At 35.6% G+C, this 26,377-nt stretch overlaps 1 protein-coding gene across 6 annotated transcripts in view; it reads left to right on the top strand.

Moving 5' to 3' along the window:
• The window catches only part of LOC148956215 (protein C-mannosyl-transferase DPY19L1), a 173,428-nt gene that overhangs the window by 41,316 nt on the left and 105,735 nt on the right, over positions 1-26,377 (top strand). The window contains exons 1-5 of one of the 6 annotated variants that reach the window (XM_089098790.1): positions 4,470-4,489; positions 8,265-8,380; positions 9,742-9,844; positions 19,992-20,129; positions 21,200-21,433. In XM_089098790.1, the coding sequence (XP_088954916.1) occupies positions 9,833-9,844; positions 19,992-20,129; positions 21,200-21,433 (384 nt within the window). In that variant the 5' untranslated portion in view covers positions 4,470-4,489; positions 8,265-8,380; positions 9,742-9,832. Of the gene's footprint in view, positions 1-4,469; positions 4,490-4,727; positions 4,784-4,889; positions 5,007-8,264; positions 8,381-9,741; positions 9,845-19,991; positions 20,130-21,199; positions 21,434-26,377 lie in introns of those variants that run through there. The other 5 variants (XM_089098711.1, XM_089098528.1, XM_089098629.1 and 2 more) reach the window with 5 other exon arrangements.

Genomic DNA, 26,377 nt, shown 5'->3' with positions numbered 1-26,377 from the left:
CACTCCAAATATCAACAGAGAAGGCCATCCCATACCCCTTTGCAGCAATGGAAGCAAATGCTGCCCAACGATACCAAATAAAGCCTGTAATGAAACCAACCAAAACCCCCAATTCAACTGCCCCCAATGCATCCCGCCCCCCATATAAAACCCCATCTTCTAAGCCCCCTAGCTCAAATCCCTATCAGACGGAATCACCACGCCCACAAGCCTCCTTGTCCGGTGAGATGAGGCCAGCCTGGCCCTCCCTCCCAAGAAGAAACAAACCAGAAACACTACCAGGAATTAATCCTTTAACCAACAAACAGGATGCACTACCAAAAATGCAATCCCCAAATATATGCTTATTCATTCTAAACTGTAATGCAGTACAGGCCATGAACATACATCAACTACAGAAAACAAAAATTATTGCAGAATTGGCAAAAATTTACATCCCAGATGATATGCTAATTCAAGCAAAAAAAGATCTTGCTTTACTATTAACAAAGCTGAACATTGATACACATTCATATGAAGAATAAATCAACAACACAACATTTATCAATACTCCAATGGAATGTAAGATCACTCACAGAAAATAAGCTAAATGAACTAACATCATTTATGAATAATCATTCAATTAATATTGCTTTCCTCCAGGAAACTAATTTAACCCAAAATCAACAAATTAAGTCTCTGTTATACACTATCCTGAGAAATTATAGATATTCAGAGAGAAAAGGAGGTTTTGTAGCTTTATTAGTTAATAATAATATAAAATTTTGTGGCATCAATTTTCCAGATTTTGAAAATGATGTTGATGTAATTGGTATAAATGTTTGGCTGAATAATTTAAAAACCTACATAATAAGCTTTTATAACCCTATTGGCCAAACTACAGATGCCAAGGATTTCTTTAATTATATAAATAATTCTAATATGTTAAAAAATATCATTATTTGTGGAGATTTCAATGCCCACAGCCTTTTGTGGGGGAATAAACCAGCAAATAAAGCTGGTAAATTTATTGAGCATATGACTTCAAATAATAATGAATTAGTTGTTGCTACCCCTCCAAACCTGAATACTTATTTCAACCCCAAAAGTGGCAATTTCTCCACAATTGACCTACAAATTGTGTCTTTAAATTTTTTGAACAAAATTTACATAAATAAAATTGATAGTCTATGTACAGACCACTTTGCTATAGTTTGCTCCCTAAATGAACCTGCTGAAACTGCATTTCATACATCCAAATATATCAACACTAAAGCAAATTGGTCTATTTTCCAAAATAAGCTAAATGATGAAATTACAAGTTTCACCCAAAGTTCATGCATTTCTAAGACAACAGTTGACACACATGCTGAAGCATTGACATCTTTACTAATAAATACAGCTAAGCATGCTATCCCCAGGACAACACCTAAGAAAACATTCCCTAAACAAATTCCTAAAACATGGTGGACAAATGAATGCCTAAATAAATGGAGGATAAAAAAGGCAGCTAGTAAATAATTCATAAAAAAACCAACACCTACTAAATTTTTAAAAAAAATTACAAGCATAATCTAATCTAAAAACGACTATAATAGATGCTAAATATAAATACTGGAATAATTTTGCAAATAATCTCTCCAGAGAAACAAATGAGCCAATTATACATAAAGTCATAAGTCACATATGTGGGAAAAAGACTTCTCCCAACCCACTCCTGTATGAGCTTATACATAATAATACCCATTATGACAATGATAATGAAAAGGTTAACCTATTTGCAACTCTTTTTGTTAATAAGCTAACATCAAATAATCAAAGCAAGCTGTCCACAATTCCTATGAACCCTGGTTACCAACCACGCCCAGGATCCGAGTACATAACTAATCCATTTTCAATCCAGGAATTGAATAATGCAATACATCATATTAGGTCCAAAACTAGCAGTAGGTATGACAATATACACCCTACATGGATAAAGAATCTCACACCTTCATACAAACAAGAACTGCTAAATTGTTATAATCACGCTTGGTCATCTTCTAGGTTCCCCAATATATGGAAATGTTCGTCCCTCCTACCAATCCTAAAGAAAAATAAACCAAAAGATAACCCTGAGTCTTATAGGCCCATAATGATTACACCTGTGATGGGGAAAATAAGGGAGAAAATGATTTATCACAGACTCCTCTGGTTTGTCGAGAAAAATAACATGATCCCACACACTCAAACTGGATTCAGGAAATACCACTCCTCAACAGATGCTTTCATTTTGCTAACAAATGCAATAAATGAATCTTTATCAAAAAATAATATCCTAGTGGCAGCTTTCCTAGATTTTGAAGGAGCTTATGACAATGTGAACCACCAAATCCTTTTAAATAAACTTGCAAACCTTGGAGTACCTCCTAAGCTAGTATCCTTTATTAAATCCTTCATAGAAGTGCGAAGTTTCATTGTTTGTGTTGGTTCAGCCTCTTCACCCCAAAAGACAATATTCAAAGGCCTACCTCAGGGAGCAGTCCTCAGTTGCCTCCTATTTGCCCTATATCTCTGGGACATGAACCTACCCCACACGAATCTACAATATGCTGATGATCTGGTGCTATGGTCATCTGGCAACACCTTTCAGATAGCACAGTCAAATCTGCAAAAGTCACTTTTCCAGTTTGAAAAATTCTCTCAACATTCAGATTTACCCATTGCACCCACCAAGTCAAAAATAATCCAATTTCACAGGAAGCGAAACCATGTTAATGCAAAACTAACTCTAAATAAAACAACTATTCCAGAAGATAATAATATTAATTTCCTAAGTCTCATGCTTGACCAAAAACTCAATTTCCACCTCCACATTTCAAACACAACAAAAATGTTATAGAAAAGCAAATATACTAAAAAGACTTCTTTCCACACCCTGGAGTTGTAAGGAGAAAACCTTGCCCCAGTCTTATAAATCACATATAAGACCCCATATTGACTATGGGCTCATTGTCTATGGTGTATGTGCAAAGACCCAGATGCAAAAAATTGAAACAACACAAAATGATATAATACGTCTCATATTTGGTCTTAGGAAACCCACAAGCACCAAGTTTCTGCTTATGGAGAGTGGATTAACAACAATAAGGGAGAGAAGTAGCTTTCTCTTGATAAAACATCTTACAAAAATTGAATCAAATAGCTCACACACATTACATAATTGGTTAAGAAATCCAGCCATGTATAGAGGTATTGCAGATGAGTATGCCAATATTCAAAAAAAGTTCCCTGTACCAGCAAAGTCTATTGCACCTACTTTCCCCCAATCCCCTCCATGGAATTGGTCATTTCCCATAATAAATACTGAATTTTCAAAATGGAATAAAGATTTAACCCCCATTGGTTTTGTCCAGAAAAAATTTGCAGAACTTAACACAGTTACCTATAAAAATCACTTCCAAATATTTGTTGATGGGTCAAAAATGGATGAGAAGGTTGCAAGTGGTGTTTTCCTTCCTCACCTGAAAATTGCAATGGGCGAGAGAGTATTTAATAATTTATCTATAATGTCTGCTGAGTTAAATGCCATAATCATGGCATTAGAACACCTTAAGCAAAACCAACTTTTGATTGAAAATTCGAATAATATTATCATCTATTCTGACTCTTTATCAAGCCTTGAGTTGCTGGCCACAGGTCCTCAATATAAGTTGGACATTGACACTTATCATTGTCTCAGTATTATTGATAATCTTGCTTCAAGTGGCATAAAGACTTACTTTCAGTACATTCCTAGCCAGTCTGGCATAAGTGGTAATCATCAGGTTGATGAAATAGCAAAAAATGCTATAAATATTGACCAGCCAAGTGGGAGACCAATCCCAATTAGAGATATTTACCGATGGAGGCTATCAGACATTAATTTTAATAAGATTAATCCTATCCTTTCCCCCTTTCCCTATAAGTATCTTTCTAAAATTTATCATAGAATTCGCTCTGGAACAAATGGACTAAATTTCCTTGCATTCTCTTATAAGCTTTCTAATTCAAGTGGCTCAATTCCCCTGTCCCCTCTTTGCAGGCATTGTAATATGAATAATGAAACAATTGACCATTGTCTATTTGAATGTAATATGCTGACGTCTGCACAACATACCTTGATTTCTAAACTGTTAAAATACTTCAAACACCACAAAATCCCACTATCTGCCAAGAGCCTAGCCAACTATACCTGCACACAGAGCATAGAAATCGACATCTATCATCTTATATTTGAACTCCTAGAGTCAAAAGATCTGCTGAAAGATATCTGAATATATCTAATAAATATGAGGCAATCAAGCCAGTAGCTCTGTAGCCCACAGAGTGAAGCAAAAGGAAAAGGGCTAAATAGCCTTACTGAAAAGCCCGCCTGCTGTTAAATAGAAGAAGAAAGAAGAAGATTCATCCGTAAACTGAACTACCGCCACTCTCTTTCAATGTTTGCTTTGTTCCGTGAAGCAAGTCCGAAGAAAGCAAAAAGTGGTGTGTAAGTTTTAATTTTTTCTTGGAACTGCAATACAAAATCACTAATTGTGATTGAATGCATCCATTATCTCAACGAATGAGGTAAATTCAATTAATATATTACCTCAGCAACATCCAGGCGATTCTTTTCTTGAACGGCCTTCTAGTTTCCCATTTCACGTACTCTTTTATTCTAAGAGAACCCTTACTTCAAACTGGCAGTCAGGTAAAGATAAACGTAAGAATTTAAAATAAAAAGACCTGGAACTGAGTGTCTTAATAAGGAGTCAAATTGTGATGAATTGCAAAAACCTAGGTTATATTTATCCAAAGTATTTTTTTTTCAAAGAATTATAGCAAATATAGATAATGGTTGAATCTAGGTCCTTCTCTGAACTAAAGATTAGTCGCCCCAAGGATGTTCTAACTTGATTAGGCTAGGCTAAATTCAGAAAAGTTTTTGGACTTACAGAGATGCTTTCAGATTAACTGCAGTACTACCACCTTCCAATGTTCAGAATGAATATCTAGATGAGAAGGTTCTTAATATCTTGGAATTTTTTGCTTTTACTAGTGGGCTAGTGGAGTTTTTTTACTTTTAGGCTAGCCTGCTAGTACGCCTAGTTGAGCTAGCCTGATTAAACTTTGGTAAAATTCTACTTTAGTTACTTTTACCTATCTTGGAAAGGGGTGAGGTTAGGAAAATGAAACTCTCAGGGATGGGTCTACAGGCTAAAATATGTCCTGGGAAGGTATTTTGAAGTAATTATCTCCTCTCCTTCTCCCTCTAGAGGATCCTGAAATTTGACTATATGATATGTCTATACCTATTGAAATTTTGACAAAACAACATTTTACCTTAATTTTCAGTTATAAGATTCTTTTTCCCTGGCCTTAGTACTAAAAATGTAATTCCTGTTATTTGAATAGCATTTTTAGCCATATAAAGGGTAATTTTCAAAAATTAGGAAATGTATTTGCATATCTGTAAAACTCTATAAATCAAGATTGAGTAAAGTTGTGAGGCTGAAAACAATTTTGTTGGACTGCATTTTAAGCAGAAGATCTCTTGTATTTGGTTTCACTTTTATCACACACATATTTTTAAAGGTCATCAAAGGTCAGGGCAATGTAGAGAGAGAAGGAGTAGAGGTATGCACTTCAAAATATCTTCCTAGGACATATTTTAGCCTATGGACCCATCAATGAAAGTTTCATTTTCCTAACCAAACTCCTTTCCAAGATAGCCAAAAGTAGCTAAAGCAGAATTTTACCTAAACTTTTAAAATTTGTCCAATGACATAAATATGGCCTAGGATAGCCAACTTTAAGAATATGTTGTCAAGCTCTCATCTCTACTCTTTCATTGCTTCTATGGCCTAGAACATTTGGTACTTGTTTAGAATCCAGTAGTCATGCAAGAAAATAGAAAGTTCTAGTTCACTTTTAACGAGTCAAAAGAGACCAAAGCTTAATCTAGTCCCCCCACGCCCCTTTTCCCCAAACCCATCCCACAAAAATTTTTAGGTAGCAATTTTGTTAAAAATAGTTCAAACATCAGATAATAAAACTCTGAGATTGACACAAACCGTTTTTTCACTTTGATATCAGTTTTGATACTTTGATGAATGTTTTATTTTTTTTTTAAGTTTGATTTTGAAATAAGGAATTTTTAAAAACTTGAAATTTTTTGCAATAAAAAACAAACAAAATTAATTAAAAGAAACTTTTCGAAAAATAAGTTTTTAAAATGAAATTTAGGGCTATATTAAAATTAAGATCAGTAGATACAAATAACTTGAATAATACAAATTCAAAACGACCACATATTACTACTAAAGAATATTTGAAACCCAAAACGAACAAATAACAAATAACAATCATAGCAAAAACATACAACAATTAATAATATAAGTTAATTAATGGATATGCAGGCGTCTATTTATTAGATTGATAAATAAAATCAAGATTAAAACGAACAAAAGTAATTTCCTATTGAAGCATAAATGAAACTTAAAACGTACAGAAATTAAATAAACAATCAATGCAAACAAACATACAAAAGATATTAATGTAAATTAATAAATAAACCTTAAAATGAGTATAACTTAAATTGAATATGCAAATCATGCTTGAAACAAACAAAAATCACCACAAACAAGAGTTTGGGTATGTCTTCCTTCTCTCACTGTAAAAGTCTAAAACCTACTGCATCATTGGCGCTTTACTGAAAACTATATGCATCTTGAACAGTATAAACAGTATCTTGAACAGTCTTGGAAAGTATAATCAACATCAAATTGAATATTTGATGAATAATAATATTAATTTTTGAAAGATCCATCAGTTCAAGAATTTATTTCACTGTAATTGTATTTTTATTTTCAATACTGTAAGAACCAGAAAAGAAAATATTTGTAATATAATCCGTTTTCAGTTAAGCGCCAATGGCACAGTAGGCTTCTGGTTTTTATTTACTGTTAGGAAAGGAGACAGTATCCAAACACTTGTTTGTAGGGAAACTATATTCTTCTTTACCAACTTAAAAAGAGCTAATAAATTAAACTGAATATTTGATGTATAAGGATATTCATTGCTGAAAGCTCGTCAGTTCAAAATGTTACTATAATTTTAATGTTTATTTTCAATATTAAGTACAAAAGAAAATATTTGTCATAACATTGGTTTTCAGTAAAGTGCCAATGATGCAGTAGGTTTTTGACTTTTACAGTGAGAGAAGGAGGTCATACGCAAACTCTTGTTTGTGGTGATTTTTGTTTGTTTCAAGCTTGATTTGCATATTCAATTTAAGTTATACTCGTTTTAGGATTTGTTTATTAATTTACATTAATATCTATTGTATGTTTGTTTATTGTTTATTTAATTTTGGTTTGTTGTATTCTGATCTGTTCAAAGTGTTGGCACTCCAAAAAGTATTGCTAAAGATATGCTAGGTATTTTCCGAGAAATTGTCTACAGATTGTTATGGGTACCCAACTGACTGACAGTATCTCAAGCAGTATGTGGCACAAAAAACGTGGGTCAATCCTGTGTTTTAGGGCTATAATGAGAGAAAGGTTGATTTGGGTAGGACACATTCTGCAGATGAAGGATGACAGATTACCAAAGATAATCCTTGTCAGCCAACATTCAAAATCCTTGTGAGCCTTGTCAGTAAGTTCAAAGCAAATATGAACACAACTAAATGTGCCCTTTCATTCTTGAAGCATTTCAATATTTTTTTTTTAACTTCACCACATTATTCTTGGACATAAGAAAGTCACAATTTAGTGTAAATTGTAGGGGGTATTAAGAGATGGTTGCCCTCTCTCAGGCTTAAGATAATGTTTGTTTGATTTTTGTTTAAACATTACTCTGTGCTTTCATTTAAAAAAATAGGTTTTATTTATTAAAATTGTGAATTATTAAAATGTAGTTTTATTAAAATTATTAAAAATGTAGAATTTTAAATGTAATAATTACAATTATTAAAAATGTAGGCCTAGTTAACTCCTGTTCATTTTTAAAATCATATTTTATGACAATACTCAAGAGAGTAGCTTTCTTCTAATCTTTGTTTGTTCCTAATATCTTATTCAGGACTATTTCAAGCATGAGAGTCTCCTGTCCCTCTTTTCCATGATAGAAAATTAAACTTATGGAATAATTACCTACTTTGGATGGTAAATTGAGAAATAATTCATTTTTCTGATATCAATAAGATTAATTGATAATAATGATTATACATTGGCTAAATTTTTCAAGAACGGTAAATTTTTAACCAAATCTTATTTTAGGATACCTTGCAGTGTCAGTGGTTGGAAGCATAATTTTTGGCTATATTTTTGAGAGGTCAAGAAGTTTCTCAAAACTGAGCAATATTGAAAAAGAAATGAGTCTGAGAACAGAACAGGTAAGAAAAAAAAACCAATGAAATATAATCATTAAATATGACCAGTTAAAATGAAGGGAAAGTCTTGTTAGCTGGTGTTTACTACTGTCCCAAAGTTTTCCTCTAATTGTTTAGGATCTGCTTTCTGACAATTTTTTTTACCAAATACTTTTTTTCTTAGTTGAGAGTAAAACCTTTAATCTATTATATTGTGCTACTGAATACTTGCATGTATGCCTCCTAGTGGGCCCAAAGAGTGGCTGAAATATGGACATGCTCTAATATAAAATATGCACCAATGGTTTTTATCTTGTAACCATAACCAGCCAAAGACCTTGTCAAACAACAGCCATAAAAAAAAAAACAAAAAAAAACAACAACATGGTGTGTACTCTTTTGTGACAACCAAAGAAAGAATATTTTGCCACCTTCCCCAAACACAAAATTCTAAGTCCCATTACCCCCATCCTCCTTTAAAGTTCCTCTGAAAGTTTCAAGTCAATCACACATCTGTCAGGCAATTAGGGTGCACTTACTAAACTATGTAGGAAATTCGTTATTTTTTTCATGAAACTTTGGGATGTTATGTAATGTATACAATGAGAAACACTTGCTTGCTTTCACGTTTACAGTATGACAAAAGAAAGAGGGAAAAACATGAACCCTCTTACATTGATTTGAAACTAACCAATTCTGACTGTAAAAGTACTTAGGAGAAATACTGGCTTCAGGCACCCATGATTGGCTTTAGTAACAGACACCTACAAATTATAAAAAGCAAAATGGCTGTTTAATTTTGACAAAGTTGAGTTTTACTTAAATTTAACATGTTAATGAATTCAGCTGTTAATGAATTTAAAGAAATTTTCATTGCTGTATGGTTTTGGTCTCAGATTTCAAGTAACATAACATTGGTGATTTCAGATTTTGATGGAACTTGGTAGATTTATTCCTCTTGCGGATACAAGTAACCATACCAAACTTTTTTCTCTACTTTTCGGTTGGGTTTCATTCATCAACAGTTTTGATTTTTCAATATCATGGAAGACAAATTCTAGAGATGTGTCTCTTCGAAAAATAATTTATATCATCCTTATTTATGGTTATTTTTAATGAGAATCATGGTCATTCCATGTTAATATAATAGCAATATGAGTAAAAACAATTTTATCCTAAGACATTCCCAGAAGGCTAAACTAAACTATACTAATTCAAAAATGTATATTTTTGGAAAAAATATGGTTTGTCTAAAGAAAACGTTAAAAATATGTCATTACAAAAAATTATATTGGGATCAAATTGTTTTCTAGATTCTATTCTAGACTATGAAAAAAAATAATCTCGGAATCTGTATGTATTCATGCCTTTATTTTATTTTGCAGTAAGCACTCAATGAACTACATAATGCATTAAGAATATCTTGTAAAATATGTGAAGAACGACCATGAATTTGCTTGTGTCTGCTCTGTTTTAATGAATCATCAGGTATGTTGTTGGAATATTACAATATAACCAAGGATGAAAAATCACATGACACAATTCCATTTAATTTTGTATTTCAATATATCTATAGAAGTTCCACATATTTGGCACATCAAAATTCTTTTGGGGGGATTGAGGAAACTTTGCATCCCCATTGCATGAACTTGATGGTCTGACAGTGAATTAATAAGTTTTCTGTTTAATTGTCTGACTGTCTGATTGTTGTGTCTGTCATTTGATCGTCTAATTAACTTCATATTTCAATATATACATAAAGGTTTCACATATTTGCCATATCAAAACGCCCTTGAAAGGATTTTGAAAACTTTGTCATGACTGTACTCAGAAGTTGATGAATAAGTTTTAAAATTAATTGACTAAAATAGAATTAATAAGATTTTTTCATGTCTCTCTATCAGTGACTGTGACTTTCAATTTCTGTGACTGTGGAAAGAACATTTATGAAAAAAGTGGTCTTTTGGGTCAACTAATACTACTACTAACAGCTTACCGCAGCACCAAGCCGCCAGAAGCCAACGCCGCTACGCACGGTCCTCCTCCATCCAAATACATTCAAAGCCTTCCTCTTAACACCCTCCCAGGAAGTTCCCATTTCCGTTAAATCTTTCCTTACGACATCCTCCTACCCCAACCGTGGACGACCTGCTTTTGTGTTTAGCCATAGACGGTTCATCCTTCATCTGCAGAACGTGCTCTAGCCATCTCAACCTTTCTCTCATTATGGCTCTAGAAAGCAGGATTGAACCACACTTTTCGTACAGCCCACTGTTTGAAATATGGTCAGTCAGTTGGGAATCCAAAACATCTCTCTATCAGTGACTGTGACTTTCAATTTCTGTGACTGTGGAAAGAAAATTTATGAAAAAAGTGGTCTTTTGGGCCAACTACTACTACTACTAACAGGTTACCGCAGCACCAAGTCGCCAGAAGTCAACGCCGCTACGCACGGTCCTCCACCATCCAAATACATTCAAAGCCTTCCTCTTAACACCCTCCCAGGAAGTTCCCATTTCCGTTAAATCTTTCCCTACAACATCCTCCTACCCCAACCGAGGACGACCTGCTTTCCATTTAGCCATAGATGGTTCATCCTTCATCTGCAGAACGTGCTCTAGCCATCTCAACCTTTCTCTCATTATGGCTCTAGAAAGCGGGATTGAACCATACTTTTCGTACAGCCCACTGTTTGAAATATGGTCAGTCAATTTGGAACCCAAAACATCTGTAGGTAATTTTTGTGTAAAATATCTAGCAAATCTTCCTCCGTTTTTTGGAGCGCCCATGTTTCAGATCCATATTTAACCACTCTCGTCACTCTAGATTCCATTGTTCTAATCCTGGTTCTTAGACTTATCTTCCTATTCTTCCAATTTTTTTTGAACTTTAAAAAAATACCCTGGGTCTTGGCTATTTTACTTTTAAAATCATCACTGCACCCACCATCTTTACTAATACTACTACCAAGGTAAGTGAAGATGTACACTTAATCGATCTTTTCGCTACCCAACGTCATCTATTCATCTTCACTTATTCCTAGCCTTAGCGACTTAGTCTTCTTAACATCAGTTCTTAAACCTATTCTAGCACCCTGAACTCGCATAACCTTTAAAAGATCATTGATTTTGCTCCCCTTTTTCATACAGCATGCTTAAATCATCAGCATAATTTAAGTCTATGGAAGTTTTATTTTTCCATTTGATTTCGTGTTCTTCCCATTGCATCTCCTGTGCTCCTTAGGACAAAGTCCATCAAAATGATTCATATAGGTGGGCTTAACTTCTGATTTAATACAAAACACTTTAATGTATTTGTTTGGTATACCCTACAAGGGTAAGGCCTTTGCTAAAACTCTTCTATCAGCTGAATTTGACATTTGCTTATAATCTATAATCAACACATCCTCTACCGTTCCTTAAACCGCCCTGTCCTTCTCTTAAAACTTTGTCAACCCTTCCTTAAACCACCCTGTCCTTATCCTAAAATTTTGTTCACAGCATCTCTAAGTCTAAAAAGTATCATTATACTTAGTAATTTTCTGCCTATAGAAACCAAGCTAATGCCTCTATAATTACCACACTCACTCTTATCACCTTTGTTATACAGGGGTTTAATTAGGGTTTTCCCAAAACCGCTAGGCACTTCTTCTTTTTCAAAAATCATATTCGTATTCTTCAGTAACTTATATCTAACTTTATGACCACCATATTTGAGAAACTCATTTATCACACTATCAGCTCCTGGGGTCTTCTTATTTTTTAATTGTTTTATTACAGTCAAAATTTTTCCTCACAAATAAATCTTTGTTCGCATTCCAAGGTCTCACAAACTTTTTCTGTAACTCTATAGTTTAGCACATCCCGGTTTAGCACATTCTCAAAATGTTCTGCCAATCTCTCTATAACTCTTTCCTTATCATTAAATGTGACCCCGTTCCTATGTTTAACTGGGACAGGTCGAAATCGACTGCTCCTTCTCAATTTATTAACACGCCAGTACAATATTTCACTATTATCCCGGCTAGCTGCATCTTCCAGGTCCATGGTAATTTTATCCATGGCCTCCACTTCACACGTCCTTAGTTTATTTTATAATGCTTTCTCCACTTTCTTTACATTCCTCCTATTTTCATATGGTCTATTACTCAGATAATTCTTGTATAGGCCGCTTCTCCTCTCTATTAAACACTAATATTTTCACTAATATTCTTAGCTGCCTTTTAAATTCTTCCCTGAGACACCATCAGCAACTTCACAAATTATTTTCCTGAAATTATTCTATCCATCTTCTACATTGTCAAATTTTAAACTCTCTAGTTTGGTATTCAACTGTTCCTTGAAAGTTTCTTTCGAATTCTCATCCCGGAGTCTACCAACGTCATACCTTCCCGGCAGGTAGTTACCCATCCGAAATTTCAGCTTTAAATTAACCCAAGACACTACTACATAGTTATTACTTATAACATCAATAACAACACTCCTATATACCCTCATATCTTATATTGATCCTGCCAGTCTTTGGTTTACAATAATATAATCCCTTGAATACCTTGTTAACTTGTGAGCCATTTTATGACCAAATAATACCTTTCCAGCCTAAACAGGTTTTAACAGCTTCCTTATTCATCATATCCCCCATCCTATGTACACCATCCTTCCTGCCTGAGCAAATAAATTTTTTATCTCTTACTTTCAAGCTTCATATCCCTGGGATATGAGTTTCTGAAACTCCTAATAAGTCCAGTTCGAAGCGTCAAAATTTGTCTGTCAAAATGTCGGTACGGTAGTTATTTTTTAACGTAATATTCCAAGTTGCAATTTTCATATTCTTTAAATTATTCAAATTATTTTGGTGCCAGGAAAAGCAATGGTCCCAAAACCAGTGCAGGACGGGGACCAACACATCTTCTCAAGTCTACACAGAAGCGCTAAAGCCGGCTTAGAACAGAACAGCGAGAAGTCCCTGGGACCTCGACTTGAATAGAGGTTTTGTTCAATCCTGGGCCTGTCTTGGTTGCAACATGGTTTTAAGCACTTGACAATGCTCTTCTGTCAACAATATGAAATCCTGCATAGACAATCGAAATCCTATCCCCCCCTGACTCATTATATATTCACGTTTAAAATATTATGCAACTACGAGGAGGCAACCCATAGTAGATGAATCAGCCAAGAAGAGGTGTTTTAGCCCGAAAACGCCCTCCAAAAGAGACCAAGCCCAGAAGAAATATCCATTAATCAGAAACCAGTGTAAATGCTGTGTCGTTTACTAAGCTATGATTTCCTCGAGGGGCGCCACTCCTCAAGCGGGAATAGAGTTGACCGCAAAGTTCCCTAGTCTTTGCGGGTACCCCGACAGGGTCGAGGCAGCCGTTTACAGAGGCCGTTGCCCATACATCTGGATCTTACGCCCTGCCGCAGTTGTATTCTTATAGAGGATCGTCCCACGATGGTGTTCTGTGTCACCATGTAATTTAACCCATTCCTGGGACAGAGTTTGTAACTCACAGGATGTGTTCACGCGCCGGTAGACCCTGCTGAGTGTACAATCGAAGGGCTTTCTTCCTCCTCCACGTTTATTTACGGCCCCCCGGGCGAGGGTGCCCCAGTTTCTACTATGAACCCCAGGGACTAGGCCCCCTCTTGGTCCGTGCCACCCATAGAGGCATCACACATATCTTTAGGGTGTTCTCTTATCCGCCACCTGGGGACACGCCTTTGGCCAAGCCTTGTCATATTCAAGTATTAGAATTATATAAAGAAGGATTCAGAGGATATTCAAAGCTCCAGAGTCTTTCAGAGTACCATGTTTTTGTAGTGTTGCTTAGGATCGTCATTTTGACATTATTTGAGAGATTGTTTAGAATTCCGGTTTTAGTCTGACAAATTCAAGTTCAGGCAGTTTAAGCCAATTAGTTCCCAGGGAAGTATTATTGAATTTTCAAAGACAAACACTTTGCTGAAAAAGAAACAAAGTTCTTTTTCATATAATGTGCTAGACATGTAATAAAAAAAAAAATGCTGAATTCAAGTAAAGAAAATGTTAAAAAAGCAGGAAATATAAAACTTCCGAAAGATTTTGATCAAAAAGACTATTCATAGAAACATCCAGGAGTACGTAATGGGAAAAGCTAGTCAATCTTTGAAGTTAGCAAGCATACATCTATTCGAATTCTGTACTATTTCCTAAGATAAAAAAAGATGGTATGATTATAGGCTTAAAAATCTTGTGTTTTTTTATTCTTTTTGATTTGATAATGCATTCTCTATTTTGTTGCTTATTTTTTATTTCTAAACCAACAACAAAGCCTGCATTAGCTTTATACATCTAGCAAAAAAGAAACCTAATTTAGAAGAAACATATTCCTTAGGCTTTTATCTTTAGTTTTATGCTTGCCTTCCGAAAATAGAATTTTTTTAAGCTTTACCAAACATTTTTGAGAATTCATTCGGTTACAGCAACCGAAGAAGCAGCATTAAATGAAAATTCACAGCTTTTCTGGCTAGCTCAAAATCCACACCCTATGAAGGTATGAAGGAGAAATTTTCAGAGAATATTTCTGTTGTACGGATGACAACCTGCCATCCGTATACAGGTTGTCAAAAGGGCCTATCAGCAATATCTTAGGAATAGTTTCGTATGTGAAATTAAAGCTTACAACGCTTGTTGTGGGGGATGTTGAACTAACAAAAAGACACTATTTGCATCATAATACTACTGCTTCTACTCGTACAACTACTGCTACAATTACTATTACTGCTACTACTACTACTGCTACTAAAGCTAAGACTACTGCTATTAACTGTGCTCTCCTACTGCTACTACTATATTTACTGGTGCTACTACCACAACTAATAGACCTAAGGGTATTAAGGCGAAAATCTTGGGCAATATTGTAATTGTATTGAAATAAATCGAAACACACAATGCCCATACAGGTTGTCAAGAGGACGCATCAGCAATGCCTCAGGACCGGTTGATGGTATTAAGTTAAAAATTTCATCGTGTGGTGAATGGGATGTTGAAAAAAGGTGTTATTTCCATACTGCTACTAATACAACTATTGCTAATACAACTATTGCTATGCATGATTATTGGACCTTTCAACAATGCTTACAAAATTGATCTCTCAAAACTTTGTTTAGATATGTGTTATGGGAAATGATAGGCGTGGAGGGCGGTTCTCTCAAATAACTTTGACTTTTAAAAAGGCCACTATAAAATCAAATGTGACCCATCTGAATTTAATACGACCACCCATTCTATAAAAACCTTATATGGCCCCAGGGCATAATTTAAAGCCCTTGCCCCAGGGCTCTAGGGGGTTGTGCCAACCCTGAAAACATTTTTATATGTTCTTTGGACTACTTTAAAATAATTGTCATCGCACAATTTCAATCAGATGCATTTGGTGAAAAGAGGTGCTACTTGACCTCCATCACTGTTGACTCTTAAAAGGGAACTAGAACCTCCAATTCCAAGGAAATGAGCCACCTTTAAAGCTTATAAAACCATCCCTTACATAAGAACCCTAAATGCCCTAAGGGCATAATTTACAGCTCTCGCCCCCAGGCTCTGGTGGTTTGTATCAACCTATAAAACCTTGTTATATGATATTTGGACTATTTTGAATAAAAAGAATGCTAAAAAAATCTATTGGATACATCTCAGGAAAACACGACGTGTTTGTGTGTGTGTGTGTGGGGGGGGGGGGGGGTAGCTGATCACTTTGAATCTTAAAAAGGGCGCTAGAACTTATGATAACAAATCCAATGAGTCCTCTCCAAAGCATATACGACCACCCTTTTTTGTAAGAACCTTATAGGCCAAAAGGGCATAACCTACAACCCTTTCCCTAAGAGCTCTAGGGGGAGGGGGGTTGTCTTCCCCAAAGACATAATCTCCGAAACCTTCAACTACGATGAATAAAATTGTTATCTCGAAATTTTGATTGGAGGTGTTAAGGCAAATGCTGAGCGTGGAGGGATGGGGTGGCTGTTTGCTCTCAAATCCCTTTAACTCTTAAGAAGGGCACTATAACTTCCAATTTCAAATCAAATAAGCGCCATTTGATGTTTATACGACCGCTCATTCAATAAAATCCTTATATGCCCTCATAAATAACTTACAACCCTATCCCCAGTGCGCTGGGGAGTTCTGTCATCCCTAGAAACATTATTATATCTTCTTTGGACTATTTGGAAGAAATCACTATCTCATAATATCATTCAGATGCGTTTGGTGAAAGGAGGGGTTGTAGAAGAGGGGGAGGGGCTAAGTGCCGTTCATCACTTGGCCCATAAAAAGGAACTAGAACTTTCAATTTTCAACCAAATGAGCCTCTTCTAAAGTTAAACAGCCATCCCATCCATAAAAATCTCAAATACCAACTAGGCATAACTTACAACCATTGCCCCTATTCTCTGGGGTTTGTTTCAACCCCAAAAGCCTTGGTAGATATTTAGACTATTTGGATAGAATGGCTGTCTCAAAATTTCTATTAGATGCATTTCGGGATAATACCACGTGCGCGTGTGTTTGGGGGGGGGGTATCTGACCTCCGATTACTTTGAATCAAAGAGCACTAGAGCGTCTGCTTACCAATACAATGAGCCTCCTCCTAAGTTTATGTGACCACGCTTTCTATAAAAACCTTATATATCACCAGGGCATAACTAACAACCCTTGCCCTGAGGGCTGGGGGGGATTTGTTATCCTCGAAAACATAATTTCCAGACCTTTCAAATACGTAGAACAAAATGGCTGTCTCAAAATTTTATTGGATGTGTTCAGTGAAATGGTGGGCGTGAGAGGGGGGTTAGTTGCCCTCCAATCACTTTTGATTATTAAAAAGGGCTCTAGCCCTTTCAAATTCCAATCGAATAAGCCCTTTTTGAAGTTTCTACGACAACGCTTTCTATAAAAACCTTATATGCCCCCAGGGCATAACTTACAACCCTTGCTCTGAGGGCTGTGAGAAAGGGGGGGCGGTTGTCATCCTCAAAGGACTAATTTCAAGCAGTTTTAACTACGTTTAACAAAATGGTCATCTCAAAATTTTGATTGGATGTGTTTGGGGAAATGCTGGACATGAAAGGGGGGTTAGTTGCCCTTTAATCATTTTTGACTATTGAAAAGGGTACTAGCCCTTTCAATTTCCAATCGAGTGAGCCCTTTTTGAAGTTTCTACAACAACGCTTTCTATAAAACCTTATATGCCCCCAGGACCTAACTTACAACCCTTCCCCCGAGAACTGGGGGGGGGGGGTGTCATGCTCAAAGACCTAATTTCCAGAAGCTTCTATGACGTTGAACTAAATGGCTAGCTCAAAATTTTGATTGGACGTGTTTGGGGAAATGGTGGGCATGAGAGAGAGGTTCATTGCCCTTGAATTACTTTCGACTATTAAAAAGGGCACTAGCCCTTTTAATTTCCAATCGAATGAGCCCTTTTTGAAGTTTCTACAACAACACTTTCTATAAAAACCTTATATGCCCCCAGGACATAACTTACAACCGTTGCCCTCCGGGAGGGGGGGAGGTTTGTCACCCTCAAAGACGTAATTTCCAGAACTTCCAACTACGGCGAACAAAATGTTCGTCTCAAAATTTTGATTGGATGTGTTTGGGGAAATGTTGGGCGTGAGAGGGGGGTTCATTGACCTCCAATCAAATTAGATTATTAAAAAGGGCGCTAGCCCTATCGATTTCCAATGGAATGAGCCCTTTTTGAAGTTTCTACGACAACTTTTTTCTAAAGAAACTTTATATGCCCCCAGAGCATAACTTACAACCCTTGCGCTTAGGGCTTTGGGGGGAGTGTCATCCTCAAAGTCATAATTTCCGGACCTTACAACTACGTTGAACAAAATGGCTATCTCAAAACTTTGATTGAATATGTTTGGGGAAATGGTGGGCGTGAGAGGGGGGTTGGTTGCCCTCCAATCACTTTCGACCATTAAAAAGAGCATTAGCTCTTTCAATTTCCAATCGAATGAGGTCTTTTTGATGTTCCTACGACAACGCTTTCGACAAACACCTTATATGCCCCCAGGGCATAACTTACAACCCTTGCCCTGAGGGTTGTGAGGGGGTTGTCATCCTCAAAGATCTAATTTCTAGAATTTTCAAGTACGTTGAACAAAGTAGCTATCTCAAGATTTTGATTGGAGGTGTTTGAGAAAATGGTGGGCGTGAGAGGGGGGCTAGTTGCCCTCCAATCACTCGATTATCAAAAAGGGCACTAGCACTTTCAATTTCCAATTGAATGAGCCCATTTTTAAGTTTCTACGAAGACGCTTTCTATAAAAACCTTATATGCCCCCAGTTCGTAACTTACAACCCTTACCCTGAGAGCTGTGGAGGGAGTGTCATCCTCAAAGACATAATTTCCAGACCTTTGTACTACGTTGAACAAAACGGCCATCTCAAAATTTTGATTGGATGTATTTGAGGAAATGGTGGGCGTGAAAGGGGGTTAGTTGCCCTCCAATCATTTTCGACTATTAAAAAGGGCAATAGCCCTTTTAATTTCCAATCGAATGAGTCTTTTTTGAAGTTTCTACGACAATATGTTCTTCAAAAATCTTATATGCCCCCAGGGCATAACGTAAAAACCTTGCCCTGAGGGCTGTGGGGGGTCCTCATCCTCAAAGACCTAAGTTCCAGAACTTTCAAATACGTTGAACAAAATGGCTGTCTCAAAAATTTTGATTGGATGTGGTTTGGGAACTGGTGGGCGTGAGAAAGGGGTTAGATACCCTTCAATCACTTTCGACTATTAAAAAGGGCACTAGCCCTTTCAGTTTCCAATCGAATGAGCTCTTTTTGAAGTTTTTACGACAGCGCTTTTATAAAAACTTTATATGCCCCCAGGGCATAAATTACAACCCTTGCCCTGAGGGCTGTGGGGGGGGTGTCACCCTCAAAGACATAATTTCCGGGCTTTTCAACTACGGCCGAACAAAATGGCTATCTCAAAATTGTGATTGGATGTGTTTGGGGAAACGGTGGGTGTGAGAGGGGTGTTAGTTTTCCGCCAATCACTTCTGACTATTAAAATGGGCACAAATCTTCCAATTTCCAAACGAATGATCCCTTTTCGAAGTTTCTGCAACAACATCTTCGATACGAAGTGCCCTGGTCTAAACAAAAAAACAACAACACAAAACAAATAAATAATACGTTGTGCCAACATCGTTCTTTACTTAGGCATTGTTATTGTGCTGCCTATGATATTGAATCCTATATTATGTTGCTTATTTGTATTTCTAAACCAGCAACAAAGCCTGCATTATCTTTATACATCTAGCAAAAAAGAAACCTAATTTCGAAGAAACATATTTCTTAGGCTTATTTTTTTTTATTTTTTGCTTCCGGAAATGGATTTTTTTTTAAACTTTACAAAACATTTCCGAGAATTCATGACCTAAGTTAGGTATCTAAGCAGAATGTAAATGTCCTACGGAGTTTGATCCAATTTTTAGCAGCATTAACGATCTACAATAAAATAGTTGATAAATATGTGTGCTTTTATTTTTTCCTCCTACTTTGTTTTGTTCTGAATCTCGTGATCAAGTCAATTCTCATTCTTTACTAAGGTGTTTTACCATTTCTGATTTTTTTTTTCCAGGGATTTTATTACTCTTTTTACAAAGAAGTTGTAAGTTCTACTGACGTTTCCTCTGCGTTTTGGGCTGTGTTTAAAGATAACAAGTCCGAGTATGGCACAACAATTAACTCATTTGAACGATTCAATATTTATCCTGAGGTAGTCTATTCTTTTTATTTTGCCAATACTTCTAATTTATTTTCACCGTTAGTTCGTCTGTACAAGTGAAACACAAAGATTAGAGACCACAACCCATAATGCTTTATCTTTGTTTGTATATTATATATTACTCTTATTTTCAGCCCTTTGGAATATTGTCACTCGGGTGTCAAAAGGATGTATCTCCATAATTGTAAATTTTTAGAAGAGAAAATAAAAAACCTGATAACTTTTTTGTTTCCCCTCCGATAACCTTCAAGTAATAACAGATTAATATTTTAAATCAATACATATCAATCCGTTTTTTTTTTACTGTTATCTGAGGTGCAATAAAGAGAGAGAGAGAGAGAGAGAGAGAGAGAGAGAGAGAGAGAGATTTATCATGAACAAACACGTAAAGATATTTATGATTGTTAAAAGTTTGACAAATATATTAACCATAGTCGCTAGGGAATATGAAAAATCAGAAATTAAAATCAGAAAGGATCGTCCAAAAAGAAAAAAAAATATCCCATATGAAAAATAACTAACAACCATAAACGGCATAATACATTTTTTCAACATTATTTTTTTTTTAATTTTGAGGTCAGACCGTATTATTGTCTTTTTTTGTGTGTTTTGTGTGTTTTTATTGTCTGAACGTTTACGCTTTATGGAAGCAATTCCCTTTTTTAAATTAAAAAAAGTTTCTAAATCTTTTGCCTTTGTCAGTTCTTAAAAAAGAAAGCTGTCCTATTTATTATCTGAAAATATTTGACTTTATATGATCTTGTTGAGTAAACATGAACTTAAAAATATCGTATTTCACCTTTCGTGCAATTTTGTAATTACTGCTTTTTTTAGGATTTTTGGAATTTTTTTGTGATGTCTTAAATGATTTTTAGGACTGATTTTTTGTTTACTTTTTGTTATGACTTTGTTTTTCTGGCTTTTTTAAGGATTTTTTTATGGTTTGTGAAAAGGATTTTTGCAACCCAATAAATAAATTATTGGTAGAAACAGAAACTATCTCGATTGGTGCCTCTCGTCATATTAATATTTTGTATGAGCCCCAGTAAATGTAATAATAGTTCGTTCTAGGTTTGGCATACAAATTTATTCTGACACTGGTTAATATGACTGACCATCTGGGATTTGGACCTTTACCTATATTAGCTGTGAATCCGATGTACTTTTATTTGTTTACTATATTTGGAATTGCTGGATGGTGCTCTGGTATAACATTCAAATTAGGATCGTTGCTATCTGACTCCCTCACTGGAGGCATTTTAGCTCTGGTTTGCTTCTACTACAACATCGCACATGTAAGTAAAATTTGTATATTATTAAATTTAACGAATCCTGCGGTAGCACAGTGGATTGATGCTCTGTTTGGTAATACGGGACCCAGGAATATATTCTCGCAGCTGCAAGGCTGGCAGTAGGATTGCTACTTGTCCCTATGAAAAAGATTCCATCAACTGAAACGTCGATCCGACACCCTATGCACCAATAGTGCCCCTAGAGGATCTTTGTTCTTTTTTTTCTTTTTTTTCATAAATTTACTGGTAATATTACCTTATAGTGTTTTAATAACCATAATATAATTATAATATATTTTATAATTGTAAATTTATATTATAAAATATATTTGTATGTGATAAACAAAATAGATATAAAAAGAATAATTAAAACAGTAAATTTTAAATATATCTAAGTTTTAAGTTTTACTATCTATATTGAATATATTGTGCTATTATATAATATTGTGTATAAATACTATATATGTGCCGAATATTATATATAATATTATATTATAATTATGAAATATGTTTTCTAAAAAAATATGAAAAGAATGTATATTTTAAAACGGACTGTACTGCTGTCTGATTTTAGTGAGGAATTTAGGGACTAGTGACCCAGATGTTAGACTTTGAGTGCTGGGGTCAAGCACGTGGTCGATTCTGGACCCTGTCTATTTCTCATTTTATGAGGTTAGGGTGTCTGAAGCTAAGGTGCTAACCACAGACAGCTCATAATGTTCGGGAACATGATTCCCAGCCTGTGGTATGCGTAACCCTGTAGCTACGCCATGAGCATATAACAAAGGTGAATGTCTGTACTGTGTTTGAGCATCCCTCATTCAACTTGTCCGTTTATCGCTAATTTTCTCGGATTTATTCCGCAGAAGATAACAACAAATACTAACCCTGCAACTTGTTAACTTAAACCACATTTCACAAATACTATTTTCTTTTACCTTTTTACTATAATTGTCTTTTCATTCTCTGCACACAATTCCTTATGTTTTTATTTTTAAAAAGATGGAATTTTTTGTTTGCAATTGACGTCACTTATCCTGCATTTTTACGGTTAACTGGTGTAACTTATCCGACAACTAATCCACACCATTTCAAGCAGCAATCGTCCTAACCTCTAATGTCATTCATGTCTCATGAAATGATAAGGACAAGTAATTGGGCTGGTTGGAATAGTAATATTTAGTTGTCTAAGGACGTTGATTAGAATCCTTTCAATTTTTGCTCATGCCCCCCCCCCACGGAGTGGTTTTGTATCTAAGTTTTTGATTTCATCAAGTAATTGATGATGCTTTGCACGTTTTTGGTCTTGTACTTTATGAATTCAATTTCAAGATGATACGTCCAAGAGCCGAGAATACTGTATCATTTTAGCGCAAACACGTCTGTTTTGATTACCATAAACAAATATCGACAAAAATGTGTCGTCCTGTGAGCAGTTTCCATATAGAGCCCCCGTGCCAGAAGACCCAAGTCCGGAGAGGTTGTTTCTATGGTCTACAGATCGGGTCTTTGGTCCTCTCAAAGAATGGCTTGGGCCTTCCACCCTCACACGCTTGTTATTTTGGCGTCATGTTTAAATTTTTCTAACTTACATGTGTTTTTATTTCTCATAATATAAAAAAAAGAAAAAAAGACCGCCATCATAACCAAGATTGCTGAAAATAACAACAAATGAATGTGGATTGACAATTTAATATATAGCCTATGCTAATATTTATTCCTTAAAGTCTTGATAATTTTGGATTTATTAAAGTTTAAAAATAGAAAATATCCAAAATGTATTTTGTTTTTCTGTAAAAGTGCAAATTTAAGTTCTGGTATTTAGAAAACACAGGGGCATCAACCCTATTCTTCTTAGTTTCTGTCCGTTTCAGTTTGACTCCGTTATTTATTGGAGTTTCTGTTCGTTTTGGGTTTCATTTATTTATTGATGGTGGTTTATGGTTCTTTTACTGTTGAAAAATTATTTGACTTTATTACTGCTCATTTTGGAAAAGGTTTTTTAAGATTAATTTCTCTTTTGTTTTTAATTGGCATAATATTTTTCATTTGTTAAGAAAAGAATATTTTAAATATTTTCGTTTTTTCTCTATAAGAATTCATATTTTTGTTTACCAATTATATGATAGAACAATATTTTTCACAATTTTTGATAAATCCACAAATTACTTTGGTCCCATAATCAAATAAATATATAAAAATAACATATTGCATATAACAATTGATTAATTAATTACCCAATCAATAATAAAAAAAACTAAAATCTTGGTAGAACACTGACAATTGACTGTACTAAAAGAGTGTTGCCAGGAGGTGATCCAACAAATAAGCCAGAGCCTTTGAATAAGATAACATTGTGCATGATGTGAACCCATAACATTGTCAACAAGGTCGTATCGGGGGGGGGGGGAGGGGTCCCCAAATGTTTATCTGACTCGTGAAAACGCAACAAAAATAAATATAAACAAAGTTTTGATGTATTTTTAAAAGTTTTTTTGTAACACCCCCCCCCCAAAAAAAAAATCTGGTACACGTACCCCTTGGGGGTACGCAAATTTTATTTAGGTGGTACGTTGCCTGCCAACAAAAAAAAATGAAACAACCCTTTAACTCTAGGACTGACAATTATTTCGATTTTAGGTATAGTTTACTTAGTACCGATAACCGAGAAGGGATACCTAAAATGTATTGTGGCTAAAAAGGGGTGCAGTGTCTAAATAAGTTTGAGACCCATTGCCCTAGACCTTTCCTGGGATGATGGTGATACGTCCATTTGGCAATCTGCATGGACAGGATGTGGTTTGATTTAGCTCAAAACCCTCTAAAGCTTCACACTAATACCTTTAGCTTTAGTAGTAGTAATAGTCGTAGTAGTAGTAGGAACATAAGTAGTAGTATGCACAGAGCACCTTTTTTATCACCCCCCTAAACATACACTGAAATTTTCAACACAATGCTCTAAACAGTTCCTTGGACATTGCTGATACCGGCATCGCACAAGATGTTTTAGTTTAGTTCAACTTCCCCTCAATATTTTATGAAAATTTCACCTTTATACTCTTAGCCTTAGTGGTGGTAGTAGTCATAGTAGCAGTACACCCTAAGGGACACCCTAGACGGTTCATCATTTTGATCAAAAGCTTCCGTCAATCAATTGATTAAAGCATGATTAACCGTCAGGAACCTGTTTGACGCTTGAGTCAAGCGTTGACGGTGATTGATAGAAAGTTTGAATGACTCAATCGGTTCCTAGACGGTCAATCATACTTTAATCAATTGATTGATGGAAGCTTTTGATCAAAATCATTGACCGTCTAGGGTGTCCTTAAGCCAAAGGTTCGCAAAGTTTAGGCTGTGATCCTCCTTGGGGGGGGGGCAGGGTAATAAAAAAAGCAACATTGTATTGGTAGGACGGAAAAATATTTGTGAAATTTGCGTAATAACAATCGTATCCTGTATAGTGTGTACAATTCGGTATAAGCAGCAACAATCACCACGAGGCAGAGGTTTTTGTGTGTGTGTGTGTGTGTGGGGGGGGGTATGTCTTTGGTTGACCAAAGTAGGGGGGTGGAGGGTTGAAAATTTTGAGGGCTCTTTGCACTAATCTTTTGCCAGAAAATCTATTTTCTGCCTTGAACCATTCCTGAAATACGCCCTTTTGCCAACCTGCATGTGCAGAGTCTGTTTTGATTTAGTTCGACACAATAGTAGTAGAGTAGTAGTAGTTATAGTAGTAGCGTGCACATATTGCTTTTTGGTCCATTGACCATTCCCCTCGTAGTTCCCTGATTGTTCCAACTTGATACTTTAAGCCATTCCCCTTGTAAAAGCCGCATGCACTTAATGTATTTTGATTGACTTTAAAACTCCCTTCAAAATTTCCCGAAAGCTTTACCTTAATGCCCTTGGTCTTTTTGAACACCAAAGGTCAGACTTGCCCCCCCCCCCCTTTCCTGGCAACGAATATTATATATAAAAAATAGGATGTGTATATAAAGATGGATATGTTAAAATTTGGTTAAAAAAAGGGATATTTTAAAATTTGGTAAAAAAATGGAAAAAACAACAATACATTGTGCCCACTTCGCTCTTTCCTTAAGCAGTGACAATTGAGCTCTCCGAAATCTCCCTGAAAATCGAGATGAACTAAAATTAACGATTATATTTTGCGTTAAAGTTTGTGCATTTTAAATCGTTAATCTTCGGGTAGAATCTGAAGAAATCCATTTTCATGTAGGAAAACTGGGTCATAGAGAAAGCACTGCCTTTGCGTTATAATTATAAGAATACAAATAGAAACGATGGAAAATAAATTTTCAGTAAAATAAACCAAAAACAACTATTTGACGGATTTCCAAAAGTGGCCTGTTTTCACACTATACTTACATGCCTAAATTCAACCAAGGATCTTCGAGCATTACTTATACACTTGATCTGTTATCTCTCGTTAGTTGCAAACACCTGCGGACTAAACTACGAGCCAATCCTGAAGCATTCCTTTATCTTAATTCCAACTCAGTCACACGTTTAGCTTCGTAAGAACATCGCCTGTTATCGAATGGTTCTCGGTCAATCAAGAGTGACCCAATATTATTCCTAGAGACCAAGTAGTTGCCGGTCCTATCCTGTATTTGGCTACACAGGATTCAACTTCTGGGGGCAGGTAACCAAGAGTGCCACAACAATTTCCATTTGCCCTATCCAAAGATCTAGCTAATCCAAAGTCAATAACCAATCTATATTTTCATTTTTGTTGACAAGAATAGTGTCACCTGTCAAGTCTCTATGTGCAATACCAGCGATTTCCAGTCTTGAAACTATAGAAAATATTTGTTCAAAAAGATAGATGACTCTATTTTCGCTCAGCTGTTCATGGTTGTTTATAAAATCAGTCAATGTTAGTGATTTCTGATGATATTCTGCTAAAATCCATCATTCCTCTCCGAT

This window comes from Artemia sp. Qi Xiang Cuo, chromosome 1, assembly GCF_049724085.1.
Source record: "Artemia sp. Qi Xiang Cuo chromosome 1, ASM4972408v1, whole genome shotgun sequence".
In the NCBI taxonomy this organism is placed as follows: Eukaryota; Metazoa; Arthropoda; class Branchiopoda; order Anostraca; family Artemiidae; genus Artemia; species Artemia sp. Qi Xiang Cuo.
This window is presented reverse-complemented; position numbering and strand designations above follow the sequence as displayed.